Source organism: Juglans microcarpa x Juglans regia, chromosome 7D (assembly GCF_004785595.1).
Source record: "Juglans microcarpa x Juglans regia isolate MS1-56 chromosome 7D, Jm3101_v1.0, whole genome shotgun sequence".
NCBI lineage: Eukaryota > Viridiplantae > Streptophyta > Magnoliopsida > Fagales > Juglandaceae > Juglans > Juglans microcarpa x Juglans regia.
In genome coordinates, this window is record NC_054606.1 from 10,397,944 (window position 1) to 10,414,195 (window position 16,252).

The following is a 16,252-nucleotide window of genomic DNA, read 5'->3' on the forward strand; positions in this document are numbered from 1 at the left end:
TTCGTGGGCTTACAGGGAAGATGTGGGTTCGACAGAAGAAGATGGCCGGCAACCTCTGTGTCGTCGGAGAGGTGGTTCAACGTCTCTTGAGGTGGCTACCGTGGAGGAGGGCGACGTCTCTGTTTCACTTTCGTGGCTGCAGTGACGTTGTGCTTCGGTTGGTGCCGTTTACGTGGGTTGCGGAACGTCTATGCTTTCCGCATGCTGGTTGCTGCATGTAGGAAGGATCGGGGCTCTTGGTGCACTGCCGTGTGTGTGTTGTGCGGTGTCCTCCTGGTTGAGCTACGGTTTGGTTGTGTGTTTGTTGCGACTGGTGTTCATGATGGTTGCGGCTGGTGGTTTCATGGCTTCTGCATGGGATGTGGACTGACCAGGTGCTGCGGCGTGCTTTGGTCGTGCATGGTCTGGACGGCTCCATGCGACGATGGCTTTCACTTTGGCCTAACGAGGTTGACGGCACTCTAGTTTAGGTTCAAGACATTTACGTCTATCATATGAGTTCTATATATAGACCAAGATAAACCCTAGTGAAAAAGAGGAAGAGACGTACGTGCATTGGAGTTTTACTAAGAAAACCGATAGGTAGGAGTTTTATCATTAAAAGAAAATAATAATGGTAATAGTGTTTGGACTCGTGAGCTTGCTAAAAAAAAATAATAATAATAACAATAATAGAATATTTATAATTATAAGAAAAATACATAAAACTTATCTTATGACCTAATCTTAGGATCGGGTTATTACATAAAGGTTGGAATAAGATGGACACTACAAGAAAAAAAGGTTTTTTTAACGCTCAAAATTGTCGCACAAAGTGTTCTACTGCGGCGATTCTTTTTGCAGCACTATAAAACCTGCCAGAACTGCATGTATTTCTTGCAGTGGGAGCTTGATTTCCAGGCTCTTTGTCATTAACTATTTGAGTGTTACATTGAAAGTAGCATTTGTTATTAGTGATGGGTCGAAGAAGATGATCTTTCAGTAGGGATTTTCAAAAATCAGGTGGATATATTAGGGCATAAAGTACTTGTTGACAATAGGACAGAATCTGAGATAAGAGCCCAGATGCGGACGTGTTATATAGCTCGAGCTTAAATTATGAGTGGTTTTGAGCAGTACTGGGTCAAAAGGTAAAGGAGACATTTTTGGGCTTAAGGGGAGTTCATATGTAGTTTTTGTATTTAGTATTGTATGAATTCTGGAGGGGTGGCTTGTTTATGTGGGATATATATATATATATATATATATAGGATTTGGTGGGTTTGGAGCTTGGCTTGGTGGGTTTTTTTCCTTTTTTGGTTAAGATGGTTTTCTCAAGAAACTTCTTGTGTACTTCATGGGTACACACCATTTGGCAATTTCTGTAACTTTTAAAAAGGAAATTACTTTGGTGCATCATATTGTCGTTGTTTTATCTCTTCACTAGCAATTACTTTTAGAAACGACAAAACCTTAAATCGTCAATCGATTATGAACCTGCTATCCTTTCTCAAAAGTGATTAAAGCAACTATAAGAATACAAAATAAAATGAGAAGATATGTATGATGGATTAATGATAAATTGATTAAATATTAAGAAGTCCAAATCATGACAGAAGGAAATCACAAAATACAAAACATAAGCCATTTGAAGATTCATCACTCCACCGTCCAAGAAAAAGAAAAAAGAAACTCAATCGGTCTTTTTTAGTTTGGTGTGCCAATTATCAATGGAACATCTATATTGAACGAGAAGTGAACTGCAAGGGCTTTTTTTTGTCGTCGAAGATTGATCCATAAGTTGAAACAGACATCTCAACAAGAAGAGGGAATTGCATCAGTACGAATAAGGTAACTGGGACACTGGCCAACCAAATGACAGGAATGACCATCCATGATTTTTGTAGAATAATTAAAACAGCAGCGGAAAAGGCTATCATCATGGTTGTAATAGAGAATAAAAGAGTGGAAAGACCGATTATCATCTTCGTCGGTAAGGATTTGAGGAAATCATCTTCTGCATAGCGTGACGTGAGAATTCCCAAAAACATCAACACTGAAGTTGAGGAGGAAAAAAGTGACAAGGAATCTGATACTATAAAGAGTATAAACAACTTTTCCTCTGAGAATATTGGGAATCCTGTAGTTTGGTTGTTACCACCTGGAACGGTGAAGACAGCAGCAAACATAATGGTAGCTATGAGAGTACCTACCACTGTACAAGAAGTTGCTGTATCCTTCATCCATCGTTCTCCGTCTTTCATCATGTTTTTATGTTCCTTCACAAAATATTGCCAAGGCTTGAAAAATTGGGTGTTCATATGTTCCTTAATCTTGGGTTGAGCAATACTCTCCACCTTCTGCATTTATATTAGGTAAAATCTTAAAGAGAATGGAATGTGTATTTCCCAAATTAAAATTATTAGAAATGTGTGTCTAGGAGAGAAAATCTAAAGTTACATATCAGATGGATTACCTTAAACCACTGTAGTTCTCTTTGCATCTTCAAAGCTGCGCCTGGAATGCGACTAAGCACTGTGGAATCTGGCAACTTCCCTGCCAAATGTAGAACGGTATTGCCGCCAAAATCCATCTCACTTGCCAATTCGTTCTTCTCATGAAGGCCGCATATGATGTTAAATATTGTAGATTGACGACATTCAATAGCATATGACAAGATGTTTCTTCCATTAGCTTTCTCAGTAATCCACACAAGCTCAGGATTTGTTTGCACCATATCCAAAAAAAACTCAACATTCCCGTCGTAAATAGAACGGTATATGGATGTATAAACGCAAGCTTGATCCCTTTGTTGATCATCAGAAGTCGATGTGACCACACGGCACATGAGCTGCAGAAGTTCACGCGACTGGGCATGGACAGCCTTCATTTCATATAATTGCTTGATTCCTTTATCAATAATTGAAACAATGCCCATTTAAGGAGATGCAACCATAATCATAAAACTAAGAAGACAAAAACACGAATAAAAAGTTTCAAAATTAATTAAGAAATGATATCCATTGAGTGGATGCTGAATATGTACCCAAGACGTTTTGGAGATTTGAAACAAGTTGACGGAACAGAGCTAGCACTGCAATGCATAAAAAGATAAAAAACAATCGCTCACATATACTCATTGTAAATCATTAGTACCGAAACAGATAAACTAATAAACTATTTCATAGTCAAACAAACTACGTACTGTGAAGTTGTTTGTGCATAATTCCAGCAATAAAAATCTCTTCCACAATAAGTACTAATAAAGAACTATTGTAAAGAGAAATTATGCTTTTAACTTAAACTTACAAATTGATATAATTTGATGTTTTACGTACATGATCAGATTATAAAATTATATTTACTGTAAAGAATCATGTAAGCCCGACGTGGGATGGTAGTAGAATGAAGTTATACTATGATCTCTACGATATTATGATAGTAGAATGTAGTAAAACCCAGGGACTACTTTTATGATTAACCCGCAGATATGATCACACTCTAATTTGAGCGAGCCCAAAATTGCAATTTTAGATCTACCAAGATTCCCACGAAAAGCCTTGCAAGCTTATTGGGATTTTGGTTAAATAGACAGGTCTTGGGTCTGTCTCACTGGTACTTGGATCTAGTGGTAGCTCGAATTTTACATATTCTGAGCCAATTTCGACTTATACTCTACCTCTACGTAATTATATTGCCAAAGAAAAAAAAAAATAAATATAGCGGTAAAAGATTAGGAAACAAGCATAAACGTACGTACATACCAGTAATTCCGAAATGTTTTACTTGATCATCCCTTTCAGGGTTTCTTACTTGATCTGTGATGCTCAAGCGAGTTTCATACCGTGGACTGCTAGTACTAGCCGACTGTATGCTTTTACCTTTATGTCAAAAACGGATCACCAATATCGATGTAATAACTCTGGCAACACAAATAAGTAAATGAGAAGCAAGAGAAAAGAGTATTGGTACTGACATGAGGAGTAGATCCATCGTTTCCAAAACACGAGCGGATTTCGACTTGGAAATGCATAAGACGTAGAAGCCAGTGCGTATAGAGGAGACTGCCGCTCTATGTTATCAAAAGCAAGAGCCAAACTAGGGCAATTCCGGATCAAATCCGAAGCAATGTCTGTGCATGGTGCATGCATGGTCATATATATATATATATATATATATAGTGGCCGGAATTATATATACTGTGAAAATCAATTGATATATGCAGCTAGCTAATTCTTGTGAGGAGTAGTACTTGTTACCTAGAGCTCCCATATGTATAGCCTGTGTACAAAGTGCAGCTCCACTGATGCTATTTTCTGGCTTGAAATCTTCTATAGGAGTGAGAGAGTAGAGATATCTAGCCAATTCAATATGCCCAGTGACAATAGCCAGTACAACTGGAAGTTCGCCGTTTATGTTTGCAATTCTGACCAAGCTCTTGTTCTTTTTTAGTATGCACTTTGCCATCTGGTAGTTTCCACCACATGTGGCCTCAGCTAGGGCTGTGAAACCGTTATCATCTACTGTTTTCAACTCTTCTTCAGACATTCGCTCCACCAACTTCTTCACTATGTGCATATGTCCAGCAAGAATAGCGACTTGAAGAGGAGTCCTTCCAAAACCTTCGATTTTTGCAGTCACTGCATCGGGACGTTGCTCCAGGAAGTCCTTTACACCCTTCCAGTCACCATTTCGCACAGCCTCCCGTAAGGTCAAAAATGGAATAAAGTCATTGTTCTCCCTCATGTTTTCCCTGATCCCTGCCATGTTTTCTTTTTTTTCTTTTTCATAAAAGAAATGAAGTGAAACTCTTGTCACATCTACATTATTCCAATTACAAATATTATATAATAAATATATATTTATTGTATGAAACAAAACAACGTATAATAGGTGTTCAAACCAAAGAGTAAATATATATTTAGGGGTGTAATCGGTCTGGTCCGATTCAGTTTTAGACAAAATTTATGACCGAACCAGTATGTACCGGTTTTGCATTTTTCAAAACTGATTACATACCAATTACCCTCCTAAACCGGTATCTCTGGTTTTACCGTTTTCCAGTCCGGTCCGGTCCGGTCCAGTTTTCCGATTTATTAAAATGTAGGTTTGTTATTAAAAAGTAAAAATCTGTTACAAAAAAAAAAAAAAAAATTGCTTCAAAAAATCTATTCTAAGAATATGATCCTATTACAAAATCTGCACTACTAAAATCTGTAATACTAAAATCTGTAATACAAAATCTGTAATACCAAAATATGTAATATAAACTATGTACTTCTAAAATCTGTAATACAGTTAATAGATTATAGTGATTTAGTTATAGTAATTAGTATTAGTTATATATTAGTATAAGTATAACCATATTGTATATTATACTATTAGTATTAGTTATAAACTTATATATTAATATAGCTATATAATATATTAGGCTATATAATAGTATTAATATTATACTATTAGTTTAGTTATATATTAGTATTAGTTATAAACTTATATATTAGTATATCTATATAATATATTAGACTATATATAATATAATTTAGTATATATATTTTATGTTTAAAGTATAAGATCAATTAAATTTTCATTTTTAAGATTAAACTTTTATTTTGTAAATTATAATATGAAATTATTTCATATATGATATATAATTATATATATTATATATAAAAATTTCACATATAATTATATATTATATATAAAATATTTTGTATAATATTAATTTTGTATAAAACTTATATATAAAATATTAATTTTTATTTTTTTTCCCCATCCGGTCCAGTCCGGTCCTGAAAATCGTAGAACCGGGAAGGTTCCGGCCGGTTTGCATAATTCAAGAACCGGTCCCGAATCGGACCAGTTCAAAATAGGTCCACCCAATCCGGTCTAAACCAATTTCCTGATTTAAATTTACACTCATACTCATGATCTCCTTCCTACCTCAATCTTATTTATTGGTGTGACACAATTCACACCAGCATCTCCTTCCTAACCCTTTTTTGAATTGCTTGATATATATATATATATATATATAGACAAATTATACCTTATTATTCGATGCATCACACACCAAGCTTTGATTTGTTATTTTTACCCTTATATTTTTAATTACAAACATTTTGATGTATAAATATGTGTGTTTACATATAAGGAGAAAAATGACAAATCATAAATTGGTATATATGTGGTGTGAGGATGATATGTAACATTTTTCAGTAAATATAAATTTAATTCTAAATTAAAAAATGACTAAAATTTAAAGAATGTGTCCTATAATATTTTACGAATTTTAGCACATCTTCGTTACTTGCAACAATTAAAAAAAAAAAAAAAATCTCCTTCATTTCATTACTAAACAAGTCTCGAGAAAGCTTGATTTTGCTAAGTTGTAATGGGAAGAATATTTTTTATAAAAATCATGATTTTTGGAGGAAAATTATATTTAAATGCATGTAGATTTCGTGGATATACCATTTACATTATCAAATACGCTATGTCAAAGATGTACATAGGAATCATGAATTTTGGGAGAAGAATTAATATTTTTGAATTCAGGTAGATGTCGAGGATCATACATGAGTACCACCATTTACATCATCAAATCTGCTTATATGTAAAAAAATGTAAACACATGATATAAAGGGTGTGTCCTCCCCACAGAATCATAGAAGCACACATTTGAAACATATTGAATGTTGTTTATTGTTTCTCTACAAAAATACCTGAATTTATTTTTTATATAGTTATCAACGTCATTGATAAGAAGAAAAAAAAAATCAGTTATCATTGTCATGTATATTTCAAACTTATTTTCTGTTTTCGGCCACGGAGGCGGGGGGAGAGAGAGAGAGAGAGAGAGAGAGAGAGAGAGAGATACGTGAGCTCATGTGTTCCAAAATCTTGTACTTGTCTGCCAAAGTCTTCCAAGCTATTTTGGCCGAACTAATCTCCCTAATTGCAGAAAAGGCATCCGCCCCGCAGGCAATCTGAATCACATGTAAAGCCATAGAATCCCTCTTGCACCAAGCCTTAAAAGCAGCTTCATCTTCTTCTTGCTGAGGAGGTTCTGTCGTCCCCTCAACGATGTCCCAAAGATCTTGAGCCATCAAATAGGTTTTTACCCGAACATGCCAATCCACATAATTGCCTGTGTCAAGAACTTCAAGAACAGGTACACTCAAGGCTGCCTCTGTTTTCATCCTTACTCTGTACGTTGTACATCCAACTATTGTTAGGAGCACTATAGAATTAAGGAATATTAAGACCAAAGTCAAACTATCAACCTATGTTTACATTGGGTTTGGTAGTGAGTTATTTTCAGTTATTACGTGAATAATAGTAAAAAAATAATAAAATATTAATGATAAAATATTAAATAGTAATGAATAGTAGTGAAAAGTAAGTGAAAAAAAATATTAAATAGTAATGAATAGTAGTAAAAAGTAAATGAAGAATAATAATAAAATAATAATTAATAGTGAGGTATTAGGAACATACTTCAATACCAAAACTAGGCCTTAATCATTCAGTACTTGGATAAGCATTTTCTTGAAAAAACTAAAATCCAAAGCCAACGGAGGTACTTTCGGGAGGGAAAAAAATCTACAAAGGGAGCGAACATTAAAAGAGACGGCGCATGAGAACCACTAGCTAACACCAATAGTGACAGATTTGATCAGTGCCTGACAGACATGATCAATGTTCTAAATTGATGTCCAGTTTAATTTGGCATAACAGCAACTACAAACTTAAGTGAATTCATTTGGGGCGTGTTGGCTTGTGCTTACATACTTACAAGATCAGTGTGCGAGCTGCACGTCTTCAACGTACAAGTGTCGGTTGCTAGCTTGTGAATCCCCCCGTACGAGAAGTAGTGGTCGAACTGGAGGACTCATGACCTAAATATATAGATGATACGTACGCGCTTATCCCCAACAACTATATATTATAATATAGAGTCAATGAATAATATATATACGTACGCGCTTATCCCCAACACCTATAATAATGAATAACTTATGAATAATATATAACGAATAGTTTATAAATTATAATACATAATAAATAATTTAAAAATATATAAAAACAGTTGTATTAATGCCGATAAACCTTCAACCTTCCGGATGATGAGGTGATTATTGGAAAGTGGGCGAAGGGAGTGCGGACTGGAGGAACGCCCTACTTGCAGGCTTCTTATTTTGTTTCATACCCTGAGTCTGAATTTTCCGAGAGCTTTGTTTCACTTTCAGGTTCGTCGCTTACTCTTTTGTTTCAAGCGGCCGACTGAGTGAGTAATTTATTTCTTTTTGGGGCAAATTGTCAAGTGAACGTACTTTATTTCTTGACCGAGTTGGATGTGTTAGGTGCAATCAATCCATTGCTAAGTTGTTTCCTCTTAATTTATTTATTTTTTATTTTTTAAGCACAAGCCAACATGCTCCAACAGTATTGATTAAGGTCTTGTTTGATTATGAAATGAAATGTTTTCACTACAAAAGATTGGATTTTTTAGACAAAAAATTGTCTCCAAAAACCCAAATTTCGTCTCTAATTGCTTTTACAGATGAAAAAACTTTGAAGATAAAAATTGAATTTCATCTCAAAAAATGATTTTTAAAGACAAAATTGGGCGGAACCAGTCGAACCTATTCGAACAGGTATTTTTTTAAGACGAACATTTTTCATCTAAAAAATATGTTTGAATGGCAAAATATCGGTTCGAACTGACACATACCATTTGACTGTAAAAAATGTTCATTCGAACAAATGACCATATTTGATTATGTTCAAGAATGAAGTGTTGTAATAGATTTTAGGTGTTCGAACTAATAAATTTATCAAATGACTTGTGTTCGAACATAAATTATGTCTGTTCAAACATACTTTATTTTTAAAATTCGTTCCGTTCGAACGAGGTTTTGGAAATTAGTGTTGTTCGAACAAATGTTTTATCGTTTGAATGGACATATGGACTGTATTTCATGGTAGTCATTCGAATAAGATATTTTTTGTTCGAATGAGTTTGTTTTTGTTTGAACGAATTTATAAAAGGTAATTGACCGTTCAAATATTTTATTTATTGTTCGAACGGTATTAATCATACAGTACTGAATTTAATTAAAAACAAAATGCTAATATTACAGAAATTGTAATTGAAACATCATAATTGTTCAAATGTTTTGGAACATCATAATAGAAAAACAATTAAAGAAAAAATAAATTTTAAGATTTTGGTAGTGGCATAGAGTTTTGAAACATCACGATTGACTGCAACTGTTCAAACATTTGTTGGTTATTCGACTGCAGTCTCTTTTCTAATCTCACCTCAAGATCCGCTTCTTGATCTAATTGGGTTAGCAATTTTTTTTTTCTTGGACCTCAATCGTTCTATCTCAAGTGTTGCTTCTTCCAATGCCTTAGTCTTGTCGTCATTCGATTTGACTCGAGAAGAAGATGATGATGTTGATGATGACTTCACACAACGTCCTAAACCTCTTAAATATCCAGAACATGATCCAAGAACTTGGGAAAAGATTTGAGCATCTTTGATAGATGATTCATCAGATATCATCTTGTCCTACAAAAATAAAAATATTAAAGTTAGTATAAGTAACAAAAATATTATTAGACAATGGAATTAAAGAATTTAAACTTACATAATTTGTCTTTGCTTTGGGACTAGTTCAAAAACCATCATAATTTTTATATGTTTTAGCATACAATTGGTTTAGATCATAGTCAGCAGGACTTTCTTATTTCTACAAAAAGAAAATTTATATTATAACTTAAATTAGAAAAATGTATTATATGTTAATATTTAACGTGGATTAGAATAACTTACCATTTTGTTAGACAAATGATGAAAAGACGAGAACCCGCATAATGGTGTATCGTTAAATTTAATCTATTTGCTTTATTCACAATACGCCATTGCTAAGAAAAATATTATGTCTATATGTTTAATATATCTATCATATACTATTAAAAAAAGATAGTAGCAAAATTACCTGATAAGTAGGATATTTAAACATATTACAAACTTTCTCCTATTCGTTTGGTGGCATTGCTTGGAATGGGTTTTGGCACGCCTCTGTTGTAGTACTAAACTTCTTATAGTGTGCATGGCATCAACTTTTGTATCTCCGAAATGCATTCGACATCAGTTCCTCAACCGCTAATCGATCTTGTCATCGACCAAAATTAAGTTCAAACTCATCCTTTAAAAAATTATAAACAATTAGTATAAATACAAAACTACTTTAAATTAACATGTTATATATTTAGTTGCTTGGAATGTTGCTTATTACCGAGCAACGATTTTTTTATGTAGTCTTTCATATCTTGAGAAACTTTAGACCCAGAGGATGTAGCAATCGGTGCATACGTGCGAGTAAGCGAACCAATATAAGAAGCAAGCCATGCAGCTGAATCTCCGGAGCTACTGGTGTGATCACCAGGAATATCAACTTTAGTTTTACCTACTTTCCTTACTTTCTCTATACAGACACCTTTCATAGTGCCTCGAACTCGACACTGGCTTACAATAGCTATATACACGGTAATTAAAGCATATATCTGAATTAAATTATTTTTATTTTATAGATATATATTACTTAAATCGAGCATAAAATGTGGTATTTAATTTGATATACTATACCTTATTCTTTGTCTGGTGATGTTGGCCCACTATTGATAGCAAGTGAACCACACGGGGAGTCGGTAGTAGATGGAGATGTCACACTTGTTCCTTTGTGTTTGGAAGGCATATCTGTTTGAAATTGTAATAAATTATTATTCGAACAAACGTTACCGATATTTATAAAAATGATACTTACAAAAATATTTATTTGAAATTCATTCACTATCAGTTTTGCTGGACCAGTCATCATCATTCTCACTAGACACTTCAGTTGATTCATCTTCTTCTGACATTTCACCCTCAATTACTTCGGGTTGAACATCTTCTCTACGCAATGGGACCATGTCATATTGGCTTAGATCAACAAACATATTGATGTTTGATTCGTTTTCTCGATATACTTCTTCATGTAGTTCGTCTGCCTCTAGATTGTAATCATATACATTTCTTGATGCAAACTTCTCCACTACCTGCCATGGGTTCCTATACTCTGGATCATCTAAATAAAAAACTTGATTTAATTGGTAAGCGAGAATGAAAGGATCATCCTCATACCATGTGCGAGATGTATTGACACTCACAAAATATTCAACGTTACGCACTCCCAACCTAGGATTTGAGATATCCTACCAATTACATTTAAACAACCAGACCATATATCTCCATGTATTTTAACGCTATGATATCTTTCACAATTCCGTAGAATTCAATGTTATCATCGCCATAGCTTCCTTCAATAATGACCCCACAATTTTGAGTTTTCCTATATCTTTATTGTCAGCTATGTGAAATTTATATCCACGTACCAAACATCCTAAGTATTGGATGGCCTGCCTGTATGGACCACGTACCAGATCATACAATTCTAGTGAGATTTCTTCTGAATTGTCACTATATTTTGATACAACCTACATCAACAAATATTATAATAGGTATATCAATTTTAGATAGAAATCACTGGAGTTTAGTGGTATATAGTTCGCATTATAAGATGGGGCTTTACAGTAATACCGAATGTTCAAACCACAAGGTAAATTCCTCTTCGTGTGTCTTTTCTATGTCAATTTCACCATCCATGCGAAATAGTTGTATATGTTCGCTACGCATGTTCATGTGAACTATTAATTTTTATTAAGGAATACTATAATATTATACATGAACTTAAAGATAGTATTGATTTAGAGGATCACCACTAACCTCAAGTAGTGGTCAATCTCTGCGCAGTTATTCAAGATATACCATCGAGCTCTTTCAAACTCTCACTCACAAAGGTCATAACTCCCTTGTGTGCCTATGGGACGTACGGTCTGAGAAAACACGGTAAATGTCGATGAGACTTCCCTTTGTCTACCTTCATAATTTTGATCTAGTCTCGTAAATCTAGCATCAATTCCACAGAAATACATTGAACAAAAGGTATGTAATTGATTATCAATATACGACTCTGCAATTGAATCTTCCGAACGAGCTTTATTCCCCAAGGATTGCTTAAATTTTCCCAAAAATCATTCAATAGGATACATCCATCTATATTGAATCGAATCAGCAACTAAAGTCCCACGAGGTAGGTGCACATCAAATGAACCATCACATCAAAGAATAAAGGCGGGTACAAACTCTCTAATTTGCACAATATCACTATAATGTCAGCTTCTATTTTTACCAATGCATCAACTTTCAACGTTCTACTATAAATATCTCTGAAACATCTCCCTAATACTGTGAGAGCAGGACGAACATCTCAAATAAGCTTGTCACGCACACCAACCGGCAACAGAGTCTGCAGAAATACTTGACAGTCATGACTTTTAAGACCAGTTATCTTTCAATCATGAGTTCGAACACATCTTGACATTTTGAAGCATAGTCGTCGGGTAATTTGATTGTTATGAACCAATCACAAAATTTCTTTCTCTTATCATTTGAAAGTATATACCATCCAATGAGCATATAGGCAAACGACCTATTATCTTACAAATGCAATTCCAGTCTTATCCCCAACTCTTTTAAATCTTTACATGAGTTAGATGTATCTTTTGTCTTTCCTTCTATTGACAATAGAGTGCCTAATATATTCTCACATATTTTTTTCTCAATGTGCATAATATCTAAATTGTGACGCAATGTTAAGGTAGACTAGTATGGCAACTCGAAAAAAATATTTGTTTTTCCAATTCAACTCCGATGCTTGTCTATTTCTCTCTTGAACTCTTGCATCTTTCTCAAATCTGTTTTCTAAAACATCCCCTAACTGCATAACAATATCATTCCCAAACAACTCTAGCGGTGATGACCTGCCCTCAACCCTTCCATCAAACAACCCTCTATTTGAACGTCATCTATGATCATGTGGTAAATATCGACGGTGTCCAATGAAACATAATTTCCTACTATTTGTCAACCACTAAGACTATGTATCTTTATTGAAAATAGGATAAGTCATTTTACCTTTTGTGCTCAACGGTGTCCCATGATGGGTGCACCCCTCGTACAACTCTCATTGCGTCCTCTCATAGTCTTCCAAAGTTTCCATTTTCCTTAAATGATTGTGCAAATGTTCATTCTCCATCTCTCGTCCCAAACATTCCTGCACCCAAATCACCTAACATCTCAGTCATATCCTCTTTATTATCATCACTGTCATCAAAAGCATCCACATTAATATCGTCCATGTTGATATTGTTACCCACCTCCATTTGATTGAATAGACTACTAAATCTAACTCTTTTAAGAAATGGTTCGTCATGTAAGACTCAAGGTGAGTATTTAGGATCGATTCCATTTACAAATAAATATCCTCCACTATCACCAAATTATAAGAACTAAGATTTTTGCACTTCTTGCACAGACACCTTATAAATCATCGACTGTCAATACTCATGCGAGCAAATTCTATAAAGAACTTCACCCCTTGTGCATACTCCTTATAGTCTTGCCTAAGTTTATCTCCTAACAATATCCAACTCTTCTCCATTGTATTTCCGTTACTCGTCGTCTATCTATCAAAAAAATCTAATTCATGGGATAAACATTTACAAAAGTCTTTTCATGGATACTGCTTCTATTTTGATAAGGTAGTTGGTCTTATCCTATTCAAGAGACTATCATCTATATCGCATACATACTCAGTTTAAACTCTAATGTTAGTCAAGATTCCAGCAGTATTTCCTTACAATTCTCCAAGTATGCTAATCACAATTAGTCATCGACCCTATTCATGAGGCAAACAACTTATGGACGACATGCCCGGTAAAGAAGCACTAAACCAAAATTTTAATTGACTAACACAAAAATTTAAATTAAATATATCTGTAATATAGATGATAGAATCTCAAACTGTCCACTTTGGACAATTCAAGAGTTGTACCCAACATTTTAAAAGAATATTTGGTTACAACTCTCGAATAGGTCTAAGGTTCAATTGCATATAAGAATAATTCTGAAATCCATCTAACTCCTACCTAGTAAACCAACTCCTACAACTATCACGTTCAAATCACCAACAATATAGTAAAATGTAGAAGTTTTAATAATTAGGAGATAATTTATATGTTTCATATTTTTTAAGTATTAATTATAATTTAAATTTACTGATTTTTTAATTATACCTTATAGCTTTTAACCTCATTATCTTTTAAGTATTAATTCTCATTTAAGTATTAATAAATCTTATGTTTCTTATTTTTTAAGTATTAATTATAATTTAAATTTACTTATTTTTTTAATTATACCTTATAGCTTTTAACCCCATTATCTTTTACGTATTAATTCTCATTTAAGTATTAATAAATCTTATGTTTCTTATTTTTTAAGTATTAATTATAATTTAAATTTACTTATTTTTTTAGCAATCTGTGATAGTTTTTAATAAATTATCTTTTAAGTATTAATTCTAATTTAAGTATTTATAAATCTTATGTTTCTTATTTTTTAAGTATTAATTATAATTATAATTTACTTAATTTTTAATTATACCTTATAGTTTTTAGTAAATTATCTTTTAAGTATTAATTATAATTTATGTATTAATGTCCATCATGTGTTTCTTATTTTTTAATTATAACTTATAATTTTTAATAAATTATTTTTAAGTATTAAATTTGAGAGTATTAGAACATCGGAGTACATCCGCTTGAACACTTCAAAATCTCTTCGAACAAGATAACGCGTTTGAATAAGAAATCATTGTGTTCGAAAGGTTGCAACTCAGATTCTAGAAACGAAATAGAAATAAACAGAATCTTAGAGAACATATTCATCGGGTAAACACAGACTCATAAGATGCATATTTCACAAACATTGTACAAACACAAATATATTTTCAAATTCCCAAATCCAAGCACAAATATATTTTCATATTTGTTCAAAAACTCAAATATATTCTCACATCCAAACACAAATATATTCTTCTAACCTTAATCTTTTATTCAAAAATAGAAGAGAAAAGAACTAATTTGAGTTTAAGAGAACACAAATTTGAGTTTTTCAATAAAATCCTATGGAAATAGAATATTAAAGTAAAAGAATTTATCAATTTAAAGAGAAAGAAAGAGTTGATGTCTAGCCCTCTCATGGTCTCTCTCTTTCACGCTCTCTGTATCTCAAGAAAAAGGTAACACAAATGTCTAGCACGCTTGTGCTTCTGGATATCTTATTTCTTATTTTCTCGTTCGAACGCAATTTACTAACGTTTCAATCCAAAAAACAGGGAAGCGAGAAACATTTTCTGCCTGGATCAATTCAGCTCACACCATTTTGAATGTCTATAGTCAATTATAGACATTCGAACGGATAATTAAAAGTGTAATATGGCTCAAATTGATCCCGCCACAACTTATCAATGACGCCAATTGAGGCATCTTGTCTAGACCCAGCGTTGTTAGAATGCAAAACCCTTGCTCCCACTCCGTTGCTCCAGTGCCACCAGCTACCAAACGCTGCTGTCGAAGCTATCGTCCACCACCACTCTCCAACCCGCAACTGGTATGTCCTCTGTCATCCGTTTTTACTGATTAATTTCTCCTAAAACATGTTTTAAATGGGTTGAAAATAGGGTTTTGAAAAGAACCTCATTTCAATCTCGTAGTTGGCTGGAAATGGAGGATGAGATGACTCTATGGTCATCTCGGCCTCTCATTGTTGTTGTGGGAGAAAACAAGACAATTTTAAACTATACATTTACAGTTTTGGCAATGGTTGAGTCGGGTCATCCCGGCCTCTCATTGTTGTTGTGGAAGCAAACAAGATAATTTTAAACTATACATTTACAGTTTTGGCAATGGCTGAGTCGACTCAGCCATTGCCGATTTCAAACTAGAAATCGTCATTTGAGCGTGTCTAAGACGTTCGAACGACATATGAATGGTTATCATTCAAATCACTATTAGATGGTTCGAACGGCAATCTATTAGCATTCGAATGTATATTTATTATCGATCAAACACACTATAATACCGTTGTTACGTGTTAAGCATTTGAATGGTACATTTTTATTTTTATTTTTTGATAAATATGATTATCTTAATCTAATTATAGTTATGATATTTTGCAATCATTGTCCTTAATTTTATATCATAAATTTAACGTCATTCCAATGGCTTATCGGGGAAAGAAACGGGTTGCATCAGGGCA

The 16,252-nt window shown here is 33.6% G+C and overlaps 1 protein-coding gene across 1 annotated transcript; it reads right to left on the reverse strand.

Moving 5' to 3' along the window:
- Positions 1-1,718: 1,718 nt before the first annotated feature.
- Positions 1,719-4,746, reverse strand: LOC121238118 (ankyrin repeat-containing protein NPR4-like). Its single transcript, XM_041134965.1, has 4 exons — positions 4,239-4,746; positions 3,744-3,860; positions 2,456-2,889; positions 1,719-2,339 (listed from the first exon to the last, which is right to left on the reverse strand). Exons 1-4 carry the CDS (start codon positions 4,744-4,746, stop codon positions 1,719-1,721), a joined length of 1,680 nt encoding a protein of 559 aa, XP_040990899.1.
- Positions 4,747-16,252: the final 11,506 nt, after the last annotated feature.